Source organism: Solea solea, chromosome 16, assembly GCF_958295425.1.
Source record: "Solea solea chromosome 16, fSolSol10.1, whole genome shotgun sequence".
NCBI lineage: Eukaryota > Metazoa > Chordata > Actinopteri > Pleuronectiformes > Soleidae > Solea > Solea solea.
Window position 1 is genome coordinate 6967739 of NC_081149.1, and position 27797 is coordinate 6995535.

Sequence of the window (27797 nt, forward strand, 5' to 3'; positions counted from 1 at the left end):
TTGTATGAAAAGACTGTGGGCATTGTAGCCTGTCAGTAACTGTATATTCAGGATATTTTATTAATGTAAATTAAAAACATGTTTTATATTTATTTATGAGGGGAAAAAAAAGGGACATTTGCCGCAAGCTGGACGAGATGGTTGCTTTGGAAGTCCCGACTGTGTTGACGGGGACATGAAAACATTGTAATGTATTTGTGAATACTGCTGTAAAAAACAAACACTATTTTACTATTAAAATGTGGCCTTTTCAGACAAAATCGCTTTGGTGTTGAGTGTGTTCATGCAGTCATAAAATATCAGTGGTAGGGGTCAATATAATTAAAAAATCTGAGTGGTTTTGAAGCAATATTGATATTAAATCAGAGGTAAATCCACATCAGAGCAGCAGGGACGACAAGTAACAACAAAAATCAACATACTTTATGGATCCATCATTTTACACACTTTTATTGTCATTTATTTATTTAGTCATTTTTTAGTCCGATATGAGAGCCCTTCCAAACCTCGGAGCATTTGTGGCCCATAAAACAAATTCTGCAAATACTTGATTTATACATTTGTAAGAATATAGCATACTGTAGAAGCAAACAGACAACATTAAAATAAAAACATTTTGTCCCTACTATCATTAGGTTTCACTATAATGATAAAAAAGACACAACTGGGGTGACCATTTTGTGAAAAGACATATGTTGTTTTTGCAAATAAACAACATGTATCGTTAAAAAAATAAAGAAAATAAAGTATACAGTATGTTGTGATAAGTATCAGTACTACAGAGGTCTCAAACTCATGGCTCGTTGGCCCTATGTTTTTTTTGCATGACAAATGTCTTTTATTCTGAACTAGGTATCGTTCCATATCAAAATAAACACTTTTATATTGAAATGATATACTGAATATTGTCAAAGAAATGTTGTTATTGCTATTATTTTGTGCATTATATTATTATGTCTTTTCCCCACACTTTCTCAGGTCATGTGGCCCCCAGATCAGAGGCCTCTGATCTAGGCTGAGGCCAGCCTGCAATACCGCTAATGCCCACTAGAAGGCCGCGCCCCACACTTTGGGAAGTACCGTCTTTTACAACCTCTATGGAGCCGTTTTGTTGCTGCCTTCCGGTTCAGTCGGGAAAAACTATAGGAAAGAGTAATATGACACTAGAAAAAAAATCCACAGCTGGAACTGTTTTGTGTGAGAAATATAAACGCTTAGTGTGTGTAACATAAATCAGTGTCCGACAGTAAAAGTGACGTAACGAGTGATGATGACTTGATGACTTCAAGATGTCGCTGCTGATTTAGCCTGGTAAGCTAAGCTAACAGGTATCAACCTACTTGTGTAAAAGTTGAACACTTGCGAATTGTTCCCTGAAAAAAAGCCACATTTGTTCACTTTTATCCGCCCCCTCGCTTTCGCTCTGTGTGCTGCTCATGACGAACTCATGAGTACTTTTTTTTTTTTTTTACGTAAGGGGAATTTACGTGCAGTGAAATATGCACATGAACGCACCACTCGCGATCACCCAGTCCCTCTCTCTCGTTGGACTTCTTGATTTCTCCCCAGGTGAAAGAGAAACTGCACGTTAACGACGAGGAGCTGAACTGGGACACTAAAGTTTCTCATTTATAACTTCATTTTCATCATCTTTAGTATTTTACGGGTTTCCGCACGCACGAACAAACATGTGGCTTCTCATATTTGGCAGCGTAATAGCGAGTACAGGTAAATCTTTTGTTTTTTTCATCATTTCATTCCCACATTATGTTGTTCTACATTCATATAAAGCTTTTTAATGAGTGCAGAAAGTGAGAGTTTTAGCGTCGACTACTCCACGCCCATTGTGTGCCTCACGTTGCTCTGCTCAAGATCATTCATGTCTTTATTTGATCGGATTGTAAGCAACGGATTATTTATGGCATCTACTGTAACTCATTGACCTGACCTTAATTCCCCTCAGCTCATTCCAACTTTCACTTTTGTTATGGATTTAAGTGGAACTGCAGCAGCTAAACACAACACACATTTTAGGAGTTGTAAAATGTCCATTAAATGTCACACGAGACTTAACAGCAGAGGATAATGGAATGGTTCATGTAAAGATAAATCCCACTCAAATGCTGTTTTGTTTCTGCAATGTTTGGCATTTGCATGGCAACTTATTCCATTTTATGTTCATAATGCACTTTTTAAAAAGAGCACAATCTCACACTGCATCAAAAACAAAAGAAAAAGAAGTCTGTTTTTAAGAAGATGGATTCCTATGTCGAAATCCAAGTTCAGGACCTCGTAAAGTCCGAGTTCCGACATAGCTTGAAAAGGTTAGGTGGGGAATGCATCATCACAAATGTGTTGCAACCTTAAGTGAACGTTCTGTCATTCATTGGACACAATGAATGAATGATTGTATTATTGTTCATTGATTGTGTGTTTTTTGACTGTGGGAGCACAGCCGTACCTGGAGAGTATGAAGTGTTGTAATATAACTCGGTACAAATACGTTGTTACTGTACTTAAGTACCACATTCACATATCTGTTCTTAACTTTTACTCGACTACATTCCCTCTAACTATCTTTGTTACTCATTACTACCAAATAAAATCAGAAGATGAAGAGTTGGTATTATGGTCTGTATTTATATAGAGCTTTTCTAGTCTTGATGAGCTGCTTTACACTATAGTTTTCACCCATTCACACCCAGCAACATGGGGTTAAGTGTCTTGCTCAATAACATATAGAGCCAGTTATTGAACCCATGACCTTCCAGGTACTATTATTAAAAAGTGACTTCAACTTCTACCAAATTAATTTTCTGATAACAGACTGTTTAATAGAAAAGACACAATCCATCTTTAGTTCTTTAGTTCTAAATACACGACTTACACTCGGATCCTTTGTGTGTTCCTCTGTCTGCAGGAACGTTTGTGAGTGCCGATGAGATGTGTCAGCTCCACCTGAGCCCTCCTCGGGTCGTCGTGGCGTACGGAGACTCGATCTCCGCCAACTGCAGCTCGTCGTCCAACCAGTCGAAGGGAATAGGCTGGGAGTCTCCACTCGGCGGCATAGGATTCCAGCAAGGCTTCTCGTTCCTTGCGCTAAAAATCGACAAAGTCAGCCAGTGGTCGTTTGACGCCATGTGCTACATCAACCACTTCAGCGACATTCAGTGTATTGAACGGCTGCCGGTCAAGGTTTATAGTAAGTACATTCATTCATTCATCTGGTGCTGTGAAGAAGGCGAGACAAAAAGATGGTTGTATGAGGTTTATGGCGCTTTTCCACTACACAGTTTCCGTTAGTGATAGTACCTGGTATCTGGTGTAGAGCTGAAACAACTCATCGATTATTAATCGACAACTATTACTATTCATGATTAAAGCAAGAATTCGGATTGTTTCAGCTTCTTAAATGTGAATATTTTCTAGTGTCTTTGCTCCATAAAACATGGAAACCATAAAAAAATGGAAATCATTTTGGTTTGTGGACGAAAACAAAACGTTCGAGAACGTCATTATTTCCAGGTTTGACAAACACAGCATTTTCTGATGTTTTATGGACCAAACCATTACTCGATTAATCGTGAAAATAATCGACAGATTAATCGATTATGAAGAAAAATCATTAGTTGCAGCTCTAATCTGGTGCTTTTTTTTTGTTCCTGCTCTGGTGAGGTTCGTCGATGTGACGTCAACAGACTGTCGGCCACTGATTGATTGGTCAGAGAGTGTCGTCACTGGAAGAGTCACAAGTGCCACGAGAATCCGACACGAGAATCAAACCGTACAATGCCGAACTCTAGATCAGCTAAAAAGACGTAAAATATGCGTTAATCTCCGATATTTTCTAAATTGTAAATATTTCACAGAGGAGTCTGGTGTATTAAGCGACAGTATTTAGCGATAGCGCTCCGTGGTATTTAGCGTTCAGTGACTGTGTCAGACGGATTCATGCAGGAAGTAGTGAACGATTCTGTGAACAAATATTTTTAAAGAACTGATTCTAATGATTCCGTTACATAGAAAACGAACAGCTTTGCTTTCGTCACTAGTTTGTGTGTTTGTGTCGTGTTTAAAACAACGTCACGGCAGTGTTATGCAGCCGTGCTACGACGACTCCACCCACGTTGAGGAGGTACTATAGTAAGGGAACACGATACCAAACCGAGTTGGGTCGAGCCGCGCCGTGCCAAGTTGTGCTGGAACTGTACTGTATAGTGGAAAAGCGATATTAGAGTGTAAAAACAGAAGAGTTCTGTTTCTGTAGGTGGTGAAAATGGGAAAGAACAAACTTACCTCAATAATCCCCTAAACCATTTGATACCACTGAACATTTTGGGGTTCTTTTGTATCAGACTGATACTGAGTATCGTATCGACTCATCCCTAATCCCTAAAAAAACCAAAGGAAAAGACGTGTTTTAAGAAGATGAGATTTAAAAACCGCTGTCAGAAATCTGAGCTCAGAACGTCGTCAGTCCCGACCACAAATGGAAATAGCTAGAAAATACTCGGGGGTAAATGCATCATCACAAATGGGTTGTGAACAGCTTTTATTAAAAAGGTGTCAAAAATGACTGTATCAGCTTGATGTGGTCGAGATACTGTTCAATGTTACAGCTCCACATACAGGCCTGGCATATATACTACAGCTTTTAGAGTCATTTTGGGGGGGGGGTTGTTTGTTTTGGAGCCGTTTCTTAAAACAATGCCTTTCTCAACTATACCCTTAAAACATTTGTAACAACTGAACGTTGTGTTTTGCTTCATGTTTTCCCAGAATTGCCAGACAGTGTCTCCATGACCGTGCTGACTCAGACCGGTTCGATGGTGGAGGGTTCAACGTATCAAGTGCAGTGTGACGTTACAAATGTCGCGCCGGCACAGGACCTCACTGTGTACTGGCACAAGGGGAACAAGGTCCACTCGGAGACATTCAAGGAGCCCATTCAGTCTCCGGTCAACAAGTCATCCGTCTACTTCATGAGGGTCAACAGAGAAGATAACGGAGCTCAGGTCTGGTGCGAGGCAAAGCTCAACGTGATGCCGACGGGAGCCGAACTGCCCACGACTAGGTCCAAGGCACATTCATTGACCGTACTGTGTGAGTTCTGAGCACCCGCTTTCGTGTTTCTATGGAAACGCACCTCTGCCTCACGCGGGAAATTTAAAAAGAAATCACTCTTTAGGGCCGAACAAACTAAGTGATATGTAAGTGATGTCCTCTTACCCGACATCGCTACCTTTCACCCTGGCCTTCAAAATAAGAGCATTGACTTTGGCTATTTGAACAACTTCCGAAATTAATCTTGTGCACTTGGCAGTAAAAATCGAGACACGATTTAAGTGACTATACGTTAACGTTCATATATTGTGGACTGAAACCTTTTTTTTATACTTATAAGTTTATTGTTTATTTGTAGTTCAATTAAAGAAATATATGCTAAAAAGAATCATCTCAAAAGCGATATAATATCGCAATATTTCACTGTATCGATTCCCCTTCCAACCCCTAAAAATACGGTAGAATTAAATTCTCCAATTTTACACTTGTTTAGTTTGACTGTTTTTGATGTATTTATTATTCATCCTCATCCTGTTGTTTTTCACTATGTCAATAGACGCGCCCACTTTCAAAAAGCCTGAAAATGAGACACTGGAGGTTCCGGCGGAGAGAAAAGTGATGTATTTAGACTGCGCGGCGACAGGAAACCCGCCGCCCGTCTACAGCTGGCGTTTCCCTCAGGCCTTAGAGCAGATGGACAAGTTCAAAAATGACAAGCGACTCGCCCTGGACAAGTTCCTTCAGTTTCCGGGGACGTATGCCTGCACCTCGTCCAACAGCCAGGGAATGAAGACCAAATATATCACTCTCGTCGAACCCCCAGGTAAGATAACGTCACTGGTTTACAACATCTGGTCCGCGTACTTGACAACCAACTTTTTCCCGATTACCATTTACAAATAGGGATATGAAAAACGAAAATCCACCATCATTGAGAAGGGGAAAAGACGGAAAGGTCAGTTGTCTGGATGTGCAAATAAACGGAAATTGGGAAACCAACCTGGAAGTCTTTACACCAATTTAGGGCTGGGCGATATGGCTGAAAAGCATATCACGATATAGCGAGTTCATATTGATTGATATCGATAGTTGCTGATCACGTCCTTGGCTTTGTGATGTGCCGCTGCCTCACTTACGTCTTTGTTTATCATACGGCACGGTACGACATTGCTCACTCCAGAGGCTCTGGCCACTCTACAGGTTGCAAGCATGGTTGCTACCTGAGGGAGGGGCTGAGTTTGTTCACGCAACCAGACCTGCTTAGTCTATCGAGATATATCTAGTTATCGTATGATCGCCCAGCCCTCCACCAATTTACTAGTTTTATAGCAGAAAACAGACTGAGTGGGGGGAAGAATAGGTGGTGTGTGCTGAGCTCCAAAAAGTGTTCAACACAGCGGAGGTTTCACCACAGGACTTTCCATTCAGTCTGCTTACTATGCAAAATAAACTATGCAAAGTCGAAAAGCTACAGTCAGTTTGCTTCTGCACATCCGGACAACTGATCATTCTGTCTTTTTGTCTCTGTCTCTTTTTCTGTCCTTTTCACTGATTGTGAATTGGGAAACGGCTCGTTTTTGCGATTTTGGTTTTATTTCCCTAAAACAGAAATCTGTTGGTCGTCAAGTACTCCGATGATCTATCCCCTTTGTTTTTACTTTCTTATCACTTTATTGCACATATATATATGTGTATGTGTATATATATATATATATATATATATATATGTATATGTATATATATATGTATATGTATGTATGTATGTGTGTGTGTATATATGTGTATATGTATACATATATATGTATATATGTATACATATCTATATATGTATATGTGTGTATATATATATATATATACATATATGTGTATGTATATATTTTTTTAAACATATATATGTATGTGTATATATATACATATATGTGTATATATGTATATGTGTGTGTATATATATATACGTATGTATGTATGTATGTGTATATATGTATGTATATATGTATATATATGTATGTATATATGTATATGTATGTATATATTTTTTTAAACATATCTATATCTATATATATATATAGATATAGATATAGATATATATATATATATATAAAATAATCCTCCTATAATTCCTTCATACTGTTGTTCCCCATCAGGCGGTCACCCTGGAACCACGGCTGGGATAATACTAGCTGTTTTCCTAGTTTTCATTTGCATCTTGGCATGTGTGGTTTATCATAAACGGAGAAACACTTCCAGAGCGTAACGTCACACAGAGAGAGAGAGTGAATGTAATTAAAACTCCCTCTCCCACAGGGAATCCAACGACATTTGCAGCCATAATTGGAGTTTTTGTGGCCCTGGGAGTCGTCGTCATCATTGTCGGTCTGCTTACTCTGACGCCTAACGGCACATTTTCGGCCTGTAAAGGCGGCTACGTCAGAGGACAACCTGCCTCATCAGGACCTGTATGAGACTGACTTTTTAAAGTTTCTTTTATTAGTGTAATTATTATTTTTGCATGGCTTTTTTCCAGAGAAAATAGTATTTTTTTGTTGTGTACATGACAGTTTCGTAGCTCTTAAAGGTGCAGTAGACGGGGTGGTTGTTTGATGTCAATTGTGAGTTAGTGGAGGAGCCAATAATTTGGCTCATGTAGGCCCAGATTTCCCCCAAGGCTGATTTACACTCAACAAAAAATGGAAATATCCCGTCTACTCCAGCTTTAAAGACCTAATGGGCATGGTGTCTTCTCTGTCGGTGCAGCCTTGTTCACAGTGGGTGCTTGGCGTGTCTCCTCCTCACACCGCCGTTCTGTTTATGACTTCAGTTTCTGGTTTATCTCTAATAATGATGACAAATACAAGCGGCACTTTTTTTTTTTAGTTCTGGCACTACTCGGCTCTTCTCTACTTGGTTTGGTATCTAGTGATGGGCAGTGTAACTGAATCATTAGAATCAGTGAACCCTTCTGTTTCCGACAGGGTTTGGCATGCGTTCTTTACTCATTACTGCAACTCCTAGAAAATTCAACCACTATAGGCTGCCGATCTGTCCAGGGTGTGACTCCCGCCTTTCGCCCTGTCTATGGGGGTTAGGGTTAGGGTTACGACCGTCCAATCACAGACAAGATTCACCAGTACAGTACTGGTGAAAAACAAAAAACCAAGCCGAGTCAAGCCGTGCTAGAACTGTATCATACGTATGGCTTTCTTTCCTCCACAGCTGCTAAAAATAGTTTTAAAAATGTAATCATTTAGTTTTTTTTATGCATTCAGATTCAGTCGAGACACTAATGCTCCTGTGAAGTGGTGTCGGGTTTATGTAATAATGTTGGTACGTCTCAGGCGTGCGGCGTGAACACTATAATCTGTTAACATGAGCACGGAACACATCAGTCCGCTGTGAACCAGGCCTACGAATGACCGAAACGGCACAGTTTACTCTACATGGTACGATCCGGGCTGGTCCTCACCGGCCCCCGCCAGCGTCTGAGACGTTTAAATGATAATCAATGAAATGCTCTGATTCACTACAATGACTCCTCGACCGTTTGTGATAACTAGATAACTTCTCAGTACGGCAAATTGCTAAACGCTTGAATAACTGCCAGATATTGAAAGTTGACGCTATCTTATCTCACTCATTGAACCAAAATGAACCCAGGCGGCCTGACTATCATGATGGTCATAAGAGGGCTCATCCACTTTATGCTACCATGGCAACAAGACAATCATGGAAACCTTTTTTTTTTTTTCTTTCTCGTTTTGGTGTAACGCGTTGTATGACGCAGACTAACTTGACTAAGCCGAATTATACCGTCGGACACCTCCGATATAACTGTGTGTTCCTTTATCCATTATCCTGGTTTTCATTATCCAGCCTTAAAGGGATGATTTTGAATTTCTGACGTGGGGGTTTTAGGTTTTTAAGGAGTTTATTTGTTTAGTTACAGGTGAAAGAAATGATTTAGCCACGTGTCGTGATTCCATCATGATTTACCGTACGGTTTGGAACGGTAAAGCCCCGGGTCAGGCTTGTGTCGTTGGACATGTCCTATGTAGAGCATCTATGGGGTGTTTTTATGGTCGACACTCCCAGGTTCCAAGTTCCGATGTAAATGGAACGCAGCATTAGCTCGCTGCACACAGGAAGTGTTGAGCCACCGCAGCCTCCGTGAGGAAGCTCTCTTGTGCTGTTTTGTAACGTCGGGGTTTTGAAAGCCTGTGTTCTCATTCACCTCATTTTACGCAAGGAAATGTTTACAAAACAAAAAAACCATGACTGAACTCGCTGTAAGAAAGGAGAATGTCTCGTCTTTCTCCTAGGGCTGCAATTAGATTCATCTGTCAAGTATTTATTGATTATCCAGAATGCAACACACTTTAAGATTATTTTCCCGATGAATCGAGTAATCGTTTGATCCATAAAATGTTGAAAAATGCCGATCAGTGTTTGTCAAACATGGAAATGATGATATCTTGTTTTTAATCATGAAAAAAGCTCCAAAGCAAAAAATTGATTATCAAAGTAGTTGTCGGTTAATTTGGTGATCGATGAATAATCAAGTGATAGAGTAATTGTTTCAGCTCTAGTCCATAATATGTAATAACATGGAAACGATGAGAATTATTTACTTTTAGTGATCTCTTTGTTAATTCTTTGGCAGTTAATTTAGTAAAAAATCATAAATCACTGATTTGTGGCTGCAGCCCTCGTCTTAAGAGAGACGCAACAGTCTTATCTTTCATCTTTTCAGTCCGTCTCTCAAACTCAACAGAAACTCAGGGTGTGATGTTTACATAACTGTACATCTGAGCCGCGTCACAGAGAGTCATGTGACCCAGGGTAGTGAACGCCTTCTGTGTCTCTTCTCATGGCGGACCAAAGCCACGACAATAACACAATAAACTTAACAGCTCCACTATCCAGCTAAAAAAAAATGCTTTACAGAGCGCGGCGCAAGAGAGGCTGTTTAGTTTCTAAGTTTATGTTTCATTTGCTATGGTCCTCAAACTGTGGTACGCGTAGCACCAGTGGTACAGGAGCTTCTTCCGGTGGTACTTGGAGGAAAATAAGACAAAGACTGACCGAGCTTCAACCTTTTAGAATGAAAAGAGACATCTTTTGCCTCCATCTCCACCCAAATAAAATGAATCTGGAGCCACAAAATCCTATTTGACCGAGACCCCGCCAATGTTTTAATGGCGATTAAAAACCCGGCTGATCTCCAGCACAGGGAGTGCTCAGAGCAAAAACACACCATCAAGTTTATGTTTATGTATGAATACATCATACAAACCCCACTTCAGAAATCCCGTACTGTCCCTTTAACAGCAAAGGATAGTGGGTTTGTCGAGGCACAAATTTGACCCACTCAGGTGTGTGTGTGTGTGTGTGTGTGTGTGTTTTCTCTGTTTTCACTACAGCTGCATTATCTATATTTGCTTGAGGGTGTTTTTCAGTTTGTTTTTAATTGTTTTTTTTAATGTCTGTGTCCGTGTCGTTACGCAGAAACTGTTGCAGGGTTTAAAATAACTCCACTAAAAGATTTCATTTAACACCAATTCCAATTGGGATCAAATCAAATACACCCTGGCACTAAAAGGTGGGCAAATTTAACTTTTTTAGTGGCACTTGAACACAAAAAGATTTAAATACACCCTGGAAAAGTGTAAAAATTGACTTTATAAGTGATTTTAAGTCATATTTAACACTTTCCCATTGTGTATTTAACTATTTCTGTGTTTAAATACGACTAAAAGAGTTCCATTTAACACCAATTAACTCTTTTAGTGGTATTTAAAGATACAAAGAATTAAATACACCATGGGAAAGTGTTAAATTTGACTTTTTAAGAGATATTTGAGCAATAAACAAGTTCTATTTAACACTCATTGTTCAGATATGACCTAATGAGTCCACTTACCATATCTGTGTGACTCCTGATCAGAATTGGCATTGAACTGACTCGAAAAGTGTTATTATAAGACTGCAACATTTACTGTGTAACTTGTTTTACTATATTATTATTATCATGACTATTATTATTATTATTATTATTATTTTAAATCTACACACCGGTACAATTGTGGAATAATGATGATGATAATGTGTTTGCACTGAAGAGACTGATCATATAACGTGGTTTCCTGCGATCCTTTCGTACGATGCTTTGTTATCGCTGTACGAGCTGAACATGAGCCACGACGTCGTGCAGCTCGACTGATTTGTGCCAGTCAGAAAAAAACAAAAAACTTTGAATAAAATGTAAAAGTCAGCGATGTGTTGTTGTTTTGTTTTCTTTTACTACAGAAGAGGATTAGGGCCACATGCAAAAAAAAGTTCTGAGATTAAAGACAGAATTTTGAGGGGGAAAAAAAGTCTAACTTTAATCCCAGAATAATGACTTAATCTCAGAATTCATGCCGTTTTATTTATTTTATCTTTATTTTATTTTTTTACATGTGGTCCTAATCCTCTTCCGTATTTTCCCCATCGTCAGGGGTTAATCCGTCAGTGACATCCTTTGGCTGAAGTCAAACATCAAATGTTTCCCTGCCTTCTTTTGTGCCCCCCCCATTCAGTCTGGTTTAGATTATCCAGCGCTGAGTCTGACATACTAATCAGCATTTAAAGAAGACAAAGACTTGTTTCTCCTTCTCTTTCTCTTGCCAAGATAAACCTGTTTCTTTTTTCTTTACGTTCAGCTGCCGTCGTTTCAACTCTACTCTGTTCTGTTTGTGTATGTGTTGCTATGACGACCTGGCAGTGGCTACTGCTTAATTTGTCATGGTGTCCTGGTTTTTAAAAAAGCTTTTATTATAAACGGTTGAACCTCCAGGGGAGAGAAAGTGAAAGAGGCCCCGCTGCACTGTACTGCGCTGCCCTCCCAGATTCCCAGCTGTGCTTGTCCATAAATATAAATACGTCCGTGTAAAGAGTCCGGTTTCTCCCAGTGCGGCCTCATCTGATGCTCAGCGCGACATTCTGCTCACAGTGTGAGACTCGTCGAGCCACATGCCGAGCTGGGCCGAGCCGAGCCGAGCCGAGCTGAGTTGAGCCGAGCCGAGCTGAGCTCTGAGCTCCTGAAAAACAGGCTCTCGCTGTCACAGAGATACAAATCTCTGGTTTGAAATCAAACCGACGGCCACACCTCAGTCAGGCACGTGAAGAGAATCATTAAGATATTAAACCTTTCACACCCTTGAGTGTCATTAATCATAAAGAGCAGCTCAAGTCTCCAGTGACATTTTACTTCTTGTTACATATTTTCTATAGTGACGTATTTTTGTAGTTGCACTAATTGTTCAAATATCACTTAAAGGTCAATTTTAACGCTTTTCCAATGGTTTATTTCACTCTCTTTGTGTTTAAATTTCACTAAAATAGTTCAACTTTACTAGTTTATTGTTCAGATATCACTTAAAAAGTCAATTTTAACACTTTCCCATGGCGTAGTTAACACTTTTTGTGTTTAAACACCACGAAAAGAGTTCAATTTACCTTGTTTATTGTTCATATATTATTTTAAAAAGTCAGGTTTAATTCTTTACCATGGTGTATATAACTCTGTTTGTGTTTAAACACCACTAAAAAAAGTTCAATTTAACTTGTATATTGTTCAAATATTACTTAAAAAGTCAATTGTAATACTCTCCCAATGTTGTAGTTAAAACTATTTGTGTTTAAATACATAAAACAATAAAATAATAAATAAACAATACATCGTACCAAAGAAATGTAGATTCTTTAAGGTGGAGAAAGACATTGCACAGAAGTAAAGATTCGCTGCAGCACAAACGGCTGGACTGTGTTTTTGTGGAGGCCTGCCACCTGTTCAACTTCCCGGTTTCCCCTTTTTACACACACACACACACACACACACACACACACACATGTTTGTATAGCATTCATAGTGAGGACATTCATTGACATAATGCATCTCCTAGACCCTAACCTTAACCATCACAACTAAGTGCCTAACCCTAACCTTTACCCTAAACCTAATTCTAACCCTAACCCTAAAACCAGATCTTTTAGGGGTGTCAGAATGTGACAACCAGCCAAAATGTCCTCACTTTCCCAAAATGTCCTCACTTCCTTATGTATACAAGTTTTTTGGTGCTCAAAAAGGAACCCATACAAGAACACACACACACACACACAAAGTCAGCTGGGACAGCCAGGGCCCTTTTGTTCAAACATCGCTTCCCCGCAGAGTTGCTAAGCTCAAGTCCAAGTTGGAATTCTTCGCCTCCCCCCGGCTCGGCTCCCCCCTCTGAATCCACTGCTCACTCGGTGCAGAAAAATAAAAATGGGGATCGACGTCGTGAGATGGATTCTGAACTTTTGCATGTTTTACTCCGGTAAGATCTTCATCTTTTTTTAACCCCTCCTCCCTCACATGTCTGATGTTATATATGATAATAATGTTTTGATGCTGCAGTTGTCTGAGGGAAATGGTTTTGTCCTGACTTCACAACGTGCAGAGTATAGTCGTCTTTTTTTACACCCTGTGGCTTAAGTTATACACTGTAAAAACAGCCCTAGTAAGAAAAAGACTAAACCAATTATTGTTAATCTGATTCAGATTTCCAGTGGGGTAAGCAAATTTAGCTTGGTCAGAACACTGACTCTACACCCACTTTCAGACTGTAATGTTTCTTAAAAAAGGGGAAAACAGAAAAATAGACAAAAACATGTTAAAAAAAGTAGATAAAATCAACCAAAATTTGACAAAGTTGTACAAGCAAAGAAATGTTGTCATTTCAAAGGGTTTTTGGGGGGAATTTTTTGAACAACATCCTAGAAATGTCTGAGGAAAGTGATGTTGTTGAGCAAACAATGACCTCTAGTTGTTGACTTCACAATATAGAAGTAAGTTTACACTAAAGTTTACACTTTTACACCCTGTTTCTAAGTTATACACTGTAAAAACAGCCCTAGTAAAAAAGCCAATTATTGTTAAATTGATTAAAAGTGTAATTTAGTTTAAGAACACTTACACTAGCCTGTACTGTAAATCTACATCTGATTACGGACTATAATATGCCTTAAACATTAACATTTAGCACAAAAAAATCCTAAATATTTTAAACTAGATAGTGAAATGTTTTTGTAAAAAACATTAATAGTTTTTTGAGAATGTACTTTTAAAAAGAAAAAAAGAGTCAAAACTACTAGTAACATTATAATATTTTGTAATATAAGTATATTTTGGCATATTAGTAACATGTTTTTGTGAGAAATTCAACATTTTGTAAAACAATTTTTTTACAGAATTTCAAATTTTGGGGTAAATTCATGCAAAGTTAGCAACATCTTTTTGTTCCATTTTACAACAGTGTTATATTTTGTTAGTGCTTCGTAACATTAACATGTTACAATGTAATCCAAATAAATAGTAAGTAAACAAACTGGTAGTCAAATAAATTAAGTAACATTATAATATTTTGTAAAGTTTTTCGTCCTTTTTTTCCCATCATTTTTGTGATATTAGTTACATGTTTGTGTTAGAAATTCAACAATTTTGTGAAATTTTTTTGAAATTCTCAAATTTTGGGTAAATTCTTCATCTTTTGTTTAATTTTACCATAGTGTAATATTTTTTGTTAGTGGTTTGTAACATTAACATGTCATAATGTAATCCAAATAAATAGTAGGCCTAAGTGAAAATTATGAAGTTTATGAAGAATGTTATTTTCTAAAAATTTAGTCACACTTTTGGAAACCCAAGTATGTTTTTGTGATAGTAGTGATTGTTTGATAACGTAATATTTTATGTTAATGACATTGTTTTATTAAAAACGTATAGGTTTTTTGTAACATCCTTTGGTAAATTAATGATTCTCGTAACAGTAGTGACATTGGTTGTCAGATAATGTGGATAAATACATATTTTTGCACATTTCATGGTGTTGTTGTCCTCTGTGTGTGTGTCAGTGTCAGTGTCAGGTGAAGGCTGCTCCCTCGTACTGAAGCCCTCCAGAGTGGTGGTGGGCTTCGGGGAGCCGGTGTCCGTCAGCTGCGAAGCCACTAGGCCAGTGCGTGTTCTGGGCTGGGAGTCGGTCATCAGCGCCGCTCACACTCAGCAGGACCTGAGCGTCCAGTGGAAGGTCGACAGCCTCATCGACTGGATCGAGGAGCCCATCTGTTACGGAGTGTTTTTCACTGCTCCGAGACAATGTGAGGAGAAACTCAACCTCGTCCTCTACAGTGAGTCGGCTCCTCTTTTTCATTCCAACATGAATCAGACCTTAGATCACGATGGAAGCGAGGTCATAGGTCATCTCCACCCTTGTGTACTGTCTTGAAGAATATTGTACAGAGCTGAAACTCATTTCAGGAAAAGTTTTCTCCTTCATTTAGAAAAACTGAGCCAATAAATAAGATTTTTCAGGAAAAACTATCACAAAAAAAAAGCAGCCGGGAGAAAAAAAAAATTAGGAACAATAATTTCCATAATTCAAAAAAACTACGATGAAAAAACATTTTCAGAAACATAATAATAACAACAATAATAATATTAATAACAAAGCCAGAGAAAAAGAATTCTGGAAACAGAAGATTTCAGGAAAAGTTTCCTTGTTAATTTAGAGAAACAGAGCTGAGAAAATTCCAGGAAAAATTACCATTAATTCAGAAAAAAATATCTCTATTTGTTCAGAGAAACTGAGCTGGGAAAAAAATATCTGATTAATTCAGAAAAACTGAGGGGGATTTTTTTCCAGCAAACTTTTTCATTGGATTGGGCAAATGTGCTGCTTTTTTTTTTTTTAGCAAGTTCTATAAATGTCTCGTGGCCAAAGTCTACAGTTATGGGATTAACAGACAGACAGACAGACGGACATGTGCTCCTTGGATTTACAGGGATTTACTGCTGACACACAGAAAAATAAAATATAAGGTGTAAAATAACCCTTAAGTATTTTAAGTAATGATACTCAAAATCCATGTTTTGTCCAGAAACCCCGGACAGCGTCTCCATCAGGCCTGTGAACCACACCGGCCCCATGATCGAGGGCAGAGAGTACCAGCTGCTGTGTGAGGTCCAAAACGTGGCTCCCGTCCAGTACCTCACTCTGAGGTGGTACCGGGGACAGACGGAGGTTTACAACCACTCCTTCTCTGACCTCACGTCCTCCTCGCCCGTCCAGGTGTCCTCCGTTCTCCTCGTCACGCCAACCAAAGCCGAGGATGGAGCGCAGTACAGGTGTGTCGCGGAGCTCGAGCTTGGACCGGAGGGACCACAACCGTCTCCCGCCGTGACTTCAGAGCCTCTCAACGCCTCAGTGTACTGTGAGTCCTCAACCTGTCACTGCCCTGGACTGTGAGGTCCACGCAACTTTAAGGGCATTTTTTTAAGGGTTAAGACTTAGTTTCCGAGATTAGAATTGGACTTAGAATTGGGTTTAGGTTAAGTTTAGGGCTAGGGAATGTCTATGAGGTGTCCTCACTAAGCCATAAAAAGGAGTTTGTGTGTGTATTAGGGGTATTACTCATGTTGTGGGGACCTGTGTTCACAATCCCATTTTGGGGACTTGTCTTCTTTATGGGGACAAAAAGTAAGTCCCCTTAAAGTAAACTATTACATTTTGAAGTGATGACATGTCGTGTGGTTAGGATGAGGTTCAGGTTCGTTAAGGTTAAGGTTAGGCTAGTACTAGTGATGGTTAAGGTTAGAATATGTGTCCAGGAAATGATTGTGAGTCTCATGGAGACCAAAACCTGGTCCTAATGAGGCAGAACTTCATTTCCGAGGAACTGGGTAAGTTTAGGGCTAAGATTTGAATTGTGGTTAAGGTTAGAATTAAGTCTCCGGGAAATTAATGTAAATCAATGCAATGTCCTCTGAGGTCTTGGAAACCAGAGTGTGTGTGTTGTCTTGTATTAGTTACTCCTCGAGGACCGTCCTCGTGGATATCAAAACCTGGTCCTAATGAATGAACCTGAATGAACCTGGTCCTCATCTCCTCTCCAGTTCCTCCAATGTTCCTCAGTCCTGAAACACAAGTTTTGGACATCGCAGCGGGAGCCGACGTCTCCTTAAACTGCACAGCCACAGGAAATCCCTCCCCCATTTACAGCTGGCAGTCGTCCCATCCCGTGCAGCAGGAGAGGTCGGAGGATGACGCCGTCCTGACGTCGTCCTCGCTGCCGCCGGGCACCTACACCTGCACCGCCTCCAACGCCCTGGAGAAGAAGAGCAAGCAGTTCATACTCAAGGTCAAGACCAAAGGTGAATGAGTGGATCACGGTGGTGAGGAGGAGGTCAACATTTTCTCCAGTGTCTTTGTGTTGTTAACCCGCAGTGTCTTTATGTCTTCACTCAGGTGTTTGAAGTGATCTGGAGACGAGGCGCTGGACACGTGCAGAGACGTCGGCAAACGTGTTCACAACTCGACAGATATTTATAAGAGTCTGACTTAACATCTCACGATGAAAAAGACCAGAATATACTTTATTTTGACAGTATTTTAACATGAACATACTCTTTCTCAGTAGATTATTATTAGTTTAGGCTTTATGTCTTTATGCTTCCCATGTCATATCCTGTTTCTAATTTATATAAATATATATATATATATTATTTTCCTATCAATACATTTATCTTGTAACATAAGCGAGTAGCTGCACAATAACATAGAAACCACTGAATGTTAAAGATAAGCAGATCATTCCTGTAAATATCAACTGTTTCCTTTAATGTCTTTATGAATAAAATTAAATTAAAAACGTTGTCGTTATTCACCTTTATTTTATTGTTTATTTGATTTAATTTTTAAATAAATGTTACATTTTTTTGGCTTATAAGGTTTTGAGAGTCTTCCAGATTAATATTTTAGGCAAACCACCAGATGTCGCTGTTTCCCCAAGTAAGAGATGATTCATGTGGGCCTCATTGTAGGCGGAAGTGACTTTGGTAGTAATCTTTTAATAATTGCACCTGAGAGTTGGTGGTTTCATTAATAACTTTTTGTTATCTGTTATATGTAGTTATACTAGAAAAATAGAAACAAGGTCTGAAGGTTTTTCCCCTGACCAATCTCCTAATCCAGACTCCAGTCCAGTAGGTGGCGGTAATGCACGTTTAAACTTGTTGAAAATCCGCAGAGAAGGAAGCCCAGTATTGACTTTAGCGGCTAACGTTAGCTTGTCGACCCTAAACAGAGAAAGAAGCTCTTTTTTAAAACATCTATAAAGACGTTAATTAAAGCGACTGAGGTGCGAGCGATCTTGATTATGACTTAAAACGAACGGTCATCGTCATCGTGTTTGGTTTTATTCATTTATGCGTTAATATATTTTCAGGCATGCCCCAGAAAGACCCGTGTCAAAAGCAGGCATGTGAAATTCAGAAGTGTTTACAAGGTACACTCAAAGAGAAACAACAACAACAACACTATTTAGTTCAGTGTCGTCAGATAAAGTTCACGTTGTTGACGTTGTTTTAATTAACTGCAGCTCACAGGTACGTGGAGAGAATGTGTGACCATGTGATCCAGGAGATGCGGAGATGCTGTGAGAATCGGGCCGGGAAATCCGTGTGCTGCTCCGGCTTCAGGGAGCCCAAACCTGCGGAGGACAAGACGAAAACATTATAAACTTCACTTATTTAATGTCATGACGTCACATTGTATCAATTTGTTGTCTGACTAACCTTGTGTTAGAAACATTGCAAACTGTTTGTTTGTTTCACCATGTGTAAGATTATTATTGTTATTATTAAAGGGAGCCTGGAAATATCCAGATTATTTCATGCGTGTTCTGTTTTAACTACATTCATGTAAAGAAAGAACAATACAGCATTATATGACCAGTAATGAAATAATACATGCAGCATGGATGTGACAGAAAATATATATATATCAACAATTTCAATTGTGTCAACGGCCAATGAAAAGAGATTAGTTTAAACAAACTGGAAAATAGCTAATAAATATTGTCATAGGTCTTAATTTATGAGGAAATGCACTGTTTTTTGTCTATGTTTTTAATGTTTTAAATAAACCAAGTCAGAATCGACTAACATAATTGTAATTAGGTAATGTCAAAGAACTGATTATGAACAATACCTACGTTTATGTACAAATATGAGCATATAATAAATAATATGTACCTAAATCATTCGATGACAATGGCACTACATTATCATTTATGTATACGTTTTTATGTATGTATTTTCTTTTATGTCACTGTTTTTACTGGTTTTTCCCTCGTTTTTTCCCTTGTAACATCACCTGCCAAGGGACGACAGGCGGGAATTAGCAACCTGACAATGTATTTACATTCAAATGTTTACTGATAGGCATTGTCCCTTTCCTTAACCCAATACAAATCACATACATGTCAAAGAATTATATAAGTTACTTTACAGAAAAGGATGCATATGCATATTTTTGTAATACAAATATAAATGTGTTCCTGTTTCTTATTGTTTATCAAGGGAAACAATTTGATAATTGAATTGATTTCCGCAAAAAGAAGAAAAAAAAAGTACATATACTCTGTTACTGTACTTAAGTACAAATTCACATATCTGTACTTTACTTTGTTATTTATATTTCTAGCAACTTTTACTTTTACTCCACATTTCCAAGAAGGGTTGTTATTATGGTCTGTATTTATATAGTGCTTATATAGTCTTGATGAGCTGCTTTACACAACAGTTTTCCCCCATTCACATGCTTCAACATGGGGATGAGTGTCTTGCTCAAGGACACATATTAGACTAGCAGAGCCAGAAACGGAACCCACAACCTTCCAGTTGAAAGACAACTCGCCCTACCATTGAGCCATGGCTCAATCCTAACTCCTCACTATTTTAATACTTCATAACAGAAAATTACTTTTGATACTTAAGTACAGTAAATATAGTCATATAATTTAAGACCTTTACTTGACTTTACTTTTAGGTAATATTATACAACTATTATAACACTTCTACCGAAGTCATTTTCTGGTAAGATACTTGTACTTTTACTCAAGTATCGCTTTTAGGTACTTTATACGAGACTGGAATATTTTATGAATAAAGATTTTCTCCTTCAAAATAAAACACTGGGGGACTGCGACGCAGTGACGTGCACCGGAAATGGACCGTTGCAAATCTTTCTAGAATGCTGTAGTGGTGTCCTGTTAGCTCGCGCTAACTAACCTCCTCTGAGTCCGTGCTGGACAAACACAAACATATTTTTTCACAAGTATGCCGTTTAGGTACTTTATACAAGACTGGAATATTTTATAAATAAACAGCTTGTCTTTCAAAATAAAACACCATGGGCGGAGTCACGACCTGACGTACGCCTGCGTGACGCATTGACGTGAACCGGAAATTGACCGTTGCAAATCTTTCTAGAATGCTGTAGTGATGTCCTGTTAGCTCGCGCTAACTAGCCTCCTCTGAGTCCGTGCTGGGCAAACACAAACACAAACCTCGTCGCTTCGCCGAACTCGGGTAGGCATTTTGCCAAAAGTTCGCCCTCCGCTCTTTGTATGCTTTTTGGATTCTAACTTCGGGCGAGTTTAGTTTGCCCACGAACTTCGCCGTTAGTCGTTTTTCAGAGCTAACGCAGCCAGTGTTGATCATCACCATCATCATCATCATGTCGGGGATAGACTACAGTGTGTGGGACCACATCGAGGTGTCAGATGATGAAGATGACACTCACCCCAACATCGACACACCCAGTCTCTTCAGATGGAGACACCAGGTACAACTTTAGGGCATACATTTGATTTTTTAATGGCTTATTGTCAGCAGTAATAGACACGACACCGCGAGACGTTAGCTTCCTTCCTCCCTCCTCTCAGTTGCTGGTGTTTTACTTACACCATTATGCATGTCATTAAATGTTCTGGCAGTACATATACACTTCACTCGTTGCATAGAGTTCAGGATAAAAGCACAATAATTAACACGTTACCAGGTTAGAGGTGGGAATCGCAGGGTACTTCACGATACGATACGAGATACATGGTCCACTATGACAATACTATCACAATACGAGTACTTTACATGCACAGATTAATCGAGCTAAGGCAGTAGTCCGACTTCCTGTTGACCTGTACGTCACAGAAAAACAAAGATAATGGTGAGATGGATCATGCTGTGGTTCTGCACATTACATATTTGTAATTCTCGTCTCTTCATCAGTCCAATATATGAAGTGAACATGGATGGGGCATCTCTTAACGTAGCTTTCTCCACCATTATCCCTGCTGTAAACACAGGCTACAGCCCAACTTTGATCTTATGACATTGTGAATTCAGGCACGGGTGGAGCGGATGGAAGAATTCCACAAAAAGGGTGACGACCTAAACAAGAGCCTCGCAGACTGTCGGCGTCGGCTAGCGGAGGCACAAAAGAAAGTACAAGAGCTGACCATTTCTGCAAAGGACGAAGGCAAAGCGGAGCTGAGCAAGGCTCAGGCCGAGGAGAAGAAGCTGAGAAAAGAGGAGCGGGAATGGGAGAAGAAGAGGGACGATTACAATCGGGATGAGAAGAAGCAGCCGTGGAACGTGGACACACTCAGCAAGGAGGGCTTCAGCAAGGTGGGTGCCAGATTGGAATCATAGCTCAGAGCCTGTTTTTGAAATGGTCTCGTATGGTGATACATTTTCACCTACCCGACCTCCACAGTTTGTCTTTCTGCAAAATGACCATGTAATGTACATGGTTGTAATGGACAAAAAAAAGCAATGTTCACTGTTTGGTAGGAAACAATGATTGTTTTTCTCACACTTCAAAATGTTTAAATGTATTAATTACTGTCAAGTAGCCACATTTATTTATTTATTTCCAGATTTAAAACATGAATTGTTTTATGGTTACGTTTGTCTTAAGGTATCAGAAACACAATCTGTTATTGTCTGTCTTCCATAGAGCGTCGTCAATATCAAACCTGAGTCTCATGAGGAAACCGAAGAGGAGAAGGAGCAGAAGCATAAAACCTTTGTGGAAAAAAATGAAAAGCAAATCAAACATTTTGGTAAGATGTTTATTGGCTCTTGCTATTGACTTAATCTTGAAGGATACCCATGTTTGTCTGTGAAGGTTCTGGGTCATCTTCAGGGATTAGCTCAGGGCTCCAGACTTAACTTTTTTCACTAGGAGCACAGTGGCCCCCAACTGAAAATTTTAGGTGCACACACCGTAAATCAACATGCTAACCAAATATTCACATTTCTACTAATTTCCACTGTATTACTAATAAATACTTTGATAATAGATGCAGAAATTTCAATGTGCTGTTTCAAATTCAGGGTTTTGAAGATGCAACATAGAAGGTAAACCGACAGCAACATCGCTGTCATGACAGTACAAATATCAAAAAAATATATCATACATTCAGAACAAAAAAAGTGCTTAGTAACCTTTCCGTCATTTCACAGTTAGAAACAATACTTAACTAATATTGTGTTTAACAACTTACTGCACTTCGCGAAGTTTGCAGACAGTGCATGCACGTCGCAGTTTAAACATAAAACTTCCTCAACCTGCTGAATTCTCGCAGACTCTGAATCACCCGACTGTGACACTGTAGACTCTGGCAGTAGCACACTAAACGCAGGTCGGAAGTATGAGTCAATAGTTTGCTTGCTCATTGTTCACCTCAGATACACGTAGCAGGTTGTGATATCTGTCTGACGTTTACACATGCTCGATTATCTCTAGGACCCTCCCCCTTCACACATTAGCCACTTACAGTGGCCGTTCCCTATCCTTCTCACACTCATTGGCCTGCCACAGATTCCAGATTCATTGACGCGTCCCGTCCACATTTAACGTTGTGTTAAAAAATGTGCGACTGGATGTAAAATTCACTCGCACACTCTCAAATTTTGGTCGCAGTCTAGAGCCCTGTAGCTGAAGTCAACTGGACTTGTTTGAGACAAGTTGAAGATGTCTCACCTCTCATCCAGGAGTCCTCTTCAGAAACAGATTTCCAACGTCATGCAGCTGTCCTCCTACAGTATATTTGAAGGACTCATTTGATTAGGAATGGGCCTTTCTGAGATGATTCAAGGGCTAGTGAAAGTAATGCATGGTTCACAGGGTGTTGAGCTAATGGAGGCAGTTAACGAGGTGCATTCAAAGACCCTGGTAAGTTTGATCTCTTCTGCGGGATCTACAGCGTGTTGAGCTGAGAAGAGCAGCTTGACGATGCATTCAAGAAACCTCGCAAATTCTGCAAACACACGCAAAGTCCACTAAACGCTTGCTGCCTCTGCCACCTTGTGAAAACAGGTGAACCACAAATTCATCATCATATTTTTTTTTCATTTTCTCTTTGAGTGAAATTTTGAGGGCTTGGCCATGCATGAAAACTCGCCAAAACTGGTGTGCAACTTAACCGAAGCCAGTCCAGTTGCTTAGAGTGAACTCCCGAAGATGATATTGGTGTTTGAAAATGAATGGTGGTCTTTTCTACAGGCATGCTGCGACGTTGGGATGACAGCCAGAAGTATCTCTCTGACAACCCCCATCTAGTATGTGAAGAGACTGCCAACTACCTTGTCATCATGTGCATCGACCTTGAAGTGGAGGAGGTAAAAACATGGAGAGAAAAAATGTATATAAACAAACAAACTGAAATCTGTGACCACAAAACTAGGATTTAACTAGCCTGAGATAGGAAGTGTGCCAGTACCTACAACTCAGCACTTAAAGACTACAAGGAAATAAAAAGCAGGGGTGAATGCCTGTTGAGAGATCTCTACTAATGGAATGTGAGATTGATTCGGGAACTGTGGGCAGGTACGCACATGCAGAGTATGTTTACCACTTTATCTCACTGTTAAACAGCCTTTTCTGACTAGAAATGTGTAAACCAATTACAGTACATGTCTTCTTCAAAAGTGTTGTCTTTGTCGGCTGCCACCATCTCCTTCCTATTGTTTTGTTTTCTGAATCACAATCAAACCTGGCATGGGTTGGGTCAGGAAGGATCCACCCACTGCATCATTTGTTGCTGGCTAATCAAAGGATGAGTCAATCAAAATTTCTACATTGATTCTTTATTTTTATTTTTTTCCTTCACTATTTGCTGTTACTGAGCAGTGCAGCCAAACTCTATGTAAAAACATAGCTCTAAGAGAAAAAAATCATTTCTGAGCAGATTTTAATCAGTGCAAATGTGTCAAATACAATGGACAATTTAACATTAAGTATGTAAGGCCTGAAGTTCACTCAGACAGCTTTACTTAAAAGCTGCGGTGCCTTTAGGAGCTACAGCTTCTGTCCTGGAGGAAATATCTCCCCTGTGATTTCGGTCTATAAGTTAAGCGTGAGTGTTGACACAAGCAAAAGTCTTAGTTCTATAGACCAGTATTTCCGAAACTTTCTACTTGTGGACCCACTTTACAGCCATATCCGTAACATCTAATATCATTGTGAATGGGTAAACAAATAATTTCAGGAGATGTTTGGTAAATTAGTTAAGCTTCAGTACATGCCATACATGTTCTTTCAACCATAAACTTGGGAAAATTCATCTGGTTTTTTTGAGAATCACTAGTTAGACTACAACGTGGCACAGGCTATTTTGTTTCATCAGTTGTTATGTGGGTTCCAACTTGTAAACTGGTCTCAAAGCGTTTCCTCTTTTTCTAGAAACGCGCATTGATGGAGCAAGTGGCTCATCAGACCATCGTCATGCAGTTCATTCTGGAGTTGGCAAAAAGCCTCAAGGTGGATCCTCGCGGGTGCTTTCGTCAATTCTTTGCCAAAATTAAGGTGAGTGAATCTTTTTTCTGTGATTTAAGCTTTTTAAATGTGGTTTCTTTGCTCCCCTGTCACAGTAAATAGACAAGATATTTGACATGTTCTTCCGTTTTGTGACGTGGAAGCGGAAGTGATAATCAGCTGATTAAACGCTGATTAAAATTATTGTCAGTTGCAGCCCTGAATATGTTCCAGAAACAATGGAATCAGCAAAAGTAACTCGGTACCAAAATGTGAAGATGAGGCTAATTATTTTGTGTTTTTGAAATGCAGCTTTCATGAAGAGGTCCCTTTCTCCTGATTCTTTTACTTTGCACTCAAGTTGAGCTTCCTCAGTCTCATTCCCTCGTCATGACTCAGCCTCCTTACTCTCTTTCTCTTTCGATCTTTCTTCTGCACCAGAGATGATTGAATCAACAGGAAGTACTAATCCAAAAGCAGGGATTTTTTTAATCCAGGAACAAAATCGCAGGATCCTCAAAAAGATGTTGGTTCTTGTTGGTAGAATTACTGTAATACATGCAAATGCTGATGGTGTGTATGTGTCCCGGGACAGACGGCAGATCAACAGTACCAGGACGCTTTCAATGATGAGCTGGAGTCATTTAAGGAGCGAGTCCGTGGCAGGGCAAAGATCCGCATAGAAAAAGCCATGAAGGAGTATGAGGAAGAGGAACGACAGAAGCGCCTGGGGCCAGGAGGACTCGATCCTGTAGATGTGTACGAGTCCCTGCCAATAGTAAGTGCTTTTGTTATTTTCCCCCAAAATCCACAGCACTGACTGTCTTTTTCTTTTTAAAGTTTAAAATGTTTGACATGGTATGTTTTTGATTTGCAGGAGATGCAGAAATGTTTCGATGACAAGAACATCCAGTTGCTACAGGATGTCATTAGCAAAATGGACCCAACGGTAGGTGTCCTTATATTAAAGTTGAGGTTAGGCAACATATTTTTAACATTACTGAGCAGTAACTCCATAATAATTTACACAATGTAAACCAAAGGATCTGAGAGAGAACTTGACTGCTGCGTTTCCTGTAGGCTCTGTTTCCAACCTTGGCTTGTAAAGGGAGATTTTGACCAATCACAGAGCAGTTAAGAGAGGGCACCTCCTATTGGTTGTTTGCATGTGCATGTGTGAACGTCTCTCAGTACGTTTACATGCGCAGTTTAACCGAGCTATGGCCGTAGTCTGATTAAGACAGGCAATTGGACAACTTGCAGAGTATACATGCGAAGCAGAAAATCGATTTATTGCCATGTACATCTGACTCCGCCTCCATAGGTGGCATAGTATCCCTCTATAAGCTAGTGCAGTTGTATATGTTAATCGTGATACAAATTGATTGTGGTTGCTGTGTTGTCGGAAGAAAGACACCGCCACCATACGATTTCCAGCAACTGTACTGCCGTTCATACGTCGTCTCCTTCTACTTCTGTTCATGTGCAGAACGCCCAGTCCGACTCCAGTCCAACTCCAGTCTGATTAAGCGGAAACATGCGGGAGTAATCGGACTATGAATCACATTATCTCGGTTTGTTAGTCCGACTAAGACTCTCTTGATTTTAGTCGGACTAACATTTGGTTCACATGAAAATTTAATTATTGTCTTAGTCTGACTAAAATCAGACTTTTAACATGCACATAAACAAGACTATACTAACACTACAAAGCAACATTTGCAAAATTAGAACCAGTCTTAAGGCCAGAATGATACTTCCTCCAGAGGTTCCACACAGGTTACACGCAATGTTAATGTCGTAATCTGCTAGGATTAGGTATTTCCTACGATACAGTACAAATTGCGATACTCACATGGAACAAATGTTTGAAATGTTAATATAAAAGGAGATTATCACATGTTTTTTTTGTCCTGTTTTGGTCATTTAGTCACAAATGTTGGTAATTTTTTTGCATGATTTAGGAGGCGAAGCTTCACATGAAGAGGTGCATAGAATCCGGGCTCTGGGTCCCCAACTCTAAACCAGACGATGGGGATGAAAAAGAGGAAGATGCCACGTATGAGGAGGTGAAACAAGAGCCGGAAGAAGCTAAGAAGGAATAAACAATATAAATAAAGTCAAACTCACAATTTGTTGCTTTTGCGAATGTTACCTTCCCACTGTATTGCTGGCCGAGTGTCTGTACGACTAGTTTGTCAATTGAGGAATAATTAAATAATTCTGTTTAGCTGCGACTTGAGGGTCAGCTACATTTACATCAGTAAATCCCGCTTTAAAATAAAAATCTGCTTCTGATCAGATCATTTGTTTGGACATTACTATTTATTGCTTATATTCTTTACATGTACAGTATGTGTATTCTATTTTTTTCAAATTCACTGCTTATCAGGATAAATCATCATAGTAACTTGCTGCGCCATTGATCTAAGCTGAGTCACAGTTGTCATTTCTCAAGTATCCCAAACAGTGACTCAAGAGTTTGTGACTAATGAATAAATACATAAAAACATTCTTTTTATTTATAGATATTATGTGGAGTCACTTTGTTCTTCCAGACTTCCAAGTTAAGTCAGATTTGTAAATCCTCTGAGGCAGTTTTTGGCAGAGAATGCTTATTTTGGACCAACAGGTCAAGTCAAGTAAACTATATTTCTAGAGCACATTCAAAAACAACCAAGGGTGACCAAAGTGCTTCACAGCGGCATAAAAGGTATAAAACATAAAATCAATAAGAACATAAAAGTAAAATGGTAAAAAGGTCAAATCTATATAGAAGTGTCGTGGTTGACTGTTCTTATCCTGAATCAGAAGTGAAGGCCAAGGAGAAGAGGTGGGTCTTTAAAAGTGATATAAAATGTTCCCTGGCACTGGCAGATTTAATTTCCATGGGTAACTTCTTCCAAAGTTTAGGGGCAGCTACAGGAAAAGGTCCATTCACCCCGAGTTTTTAGTCGGGGTTCTGACACATCTAAAAGCAACCTGTTATTAGACCTCAGCGCTCACGGAAAAAGAATTTTAGAGAGGCAATCCTAACCCATCCTAAAAACTAGC

The 27797-nt window shown here is 39.4% G+C and overlaps 3 protein-coding genes across 3 annotated transcripts in view; all 3 read left to right on the top strand.

Moving 5' to 3' along the window:
- LOC131475237 (hemicentin-1-like) overlaps window positions 1-17794 on the top strand; it is a 32802-nt gene extending 15008 nt beyond the window's left edge. The window contains exons 12-20 of the mRNA XM_058653212.1: window positions 1712-1728; window positions 2921-3202; window positions 4780-5103; window positions 5621-5887; window positions 7369-7520; window positions 15036-15270; window positions 16021-16353; window positions 17036-17293; window positions 17388-17794. Coding sequence (XP_058509195.1) covers window positions 1712-1728; window positions 2921-3202; window positions 4780-5103; window positions 5621-5887; window positions 7369-7520; window positions 15036-15270; window positions 16021-16353; window positions 17036-17293; window positions 17388-17395 — 1876 coding nt within the window. The 3' untranslated portion in view covers window positions 17396-17794. The remainder of the gene's footprint in view (window positions 1-1711; window positions 1729-2920; window positions 3203-4779; window positions 5104-5620; window positions 5888-7368; window positions 7521-15035; window positions 15271-16020; window positions 16354-17035; window positions 17294-17387) is intronic.
- Window positions 17795-18060: 266 nt separating this feature from the next.
- cmc4 (C-x(9)-C motif containing 4 homolog (S. cerevisiae)) lies at window positions 18061-18809 on the top strand. Its single transcript, XM_058653963.1, has 3 exons — window positions 18061-18279; window positions 18367-18426; window positions 18520-18809. Exons 2-3 carry the CDS (start codon window positions 18369-18371, stop codon window positions 18657-18659), a joined length of 198 nt encoding a protein of 65 aa, XP_058509946.1. The 5' UTR covers window positions 18061-18279; window positions 18367-18368; the 3' UTR covers window positions 18660-18809.
- A 1587-nt stretch (window positions 18810-20396) lies between these two features.
- Window positions 20397-27046, top strand: LOC131476130 (hsp90 co-chaperone Cdc37-like). Its single transcript, XM_058654648.1, has 8 exons — window positions 20397-20768; window positions 21329-21610; window positions 21942-22047; window positions 23493-23608; window positions 24672-24794; window positions 25339-25521; window positions 25621-25692; window positions 26708-27046. Exons 1-8 carry the CDS (start codon window positions 20661-20663, stop codon window positions 26846-26848), a joined length of 1131 nt encoding a protein of 376 aa, XP_058510631.1. The 5' UTR covers window positions 20397-20660; the 3' UTR covers window positions 26849-27046.
- The last annotated feature ends 751 nt before the right edge of the window (window positions 27047-27797 follow it).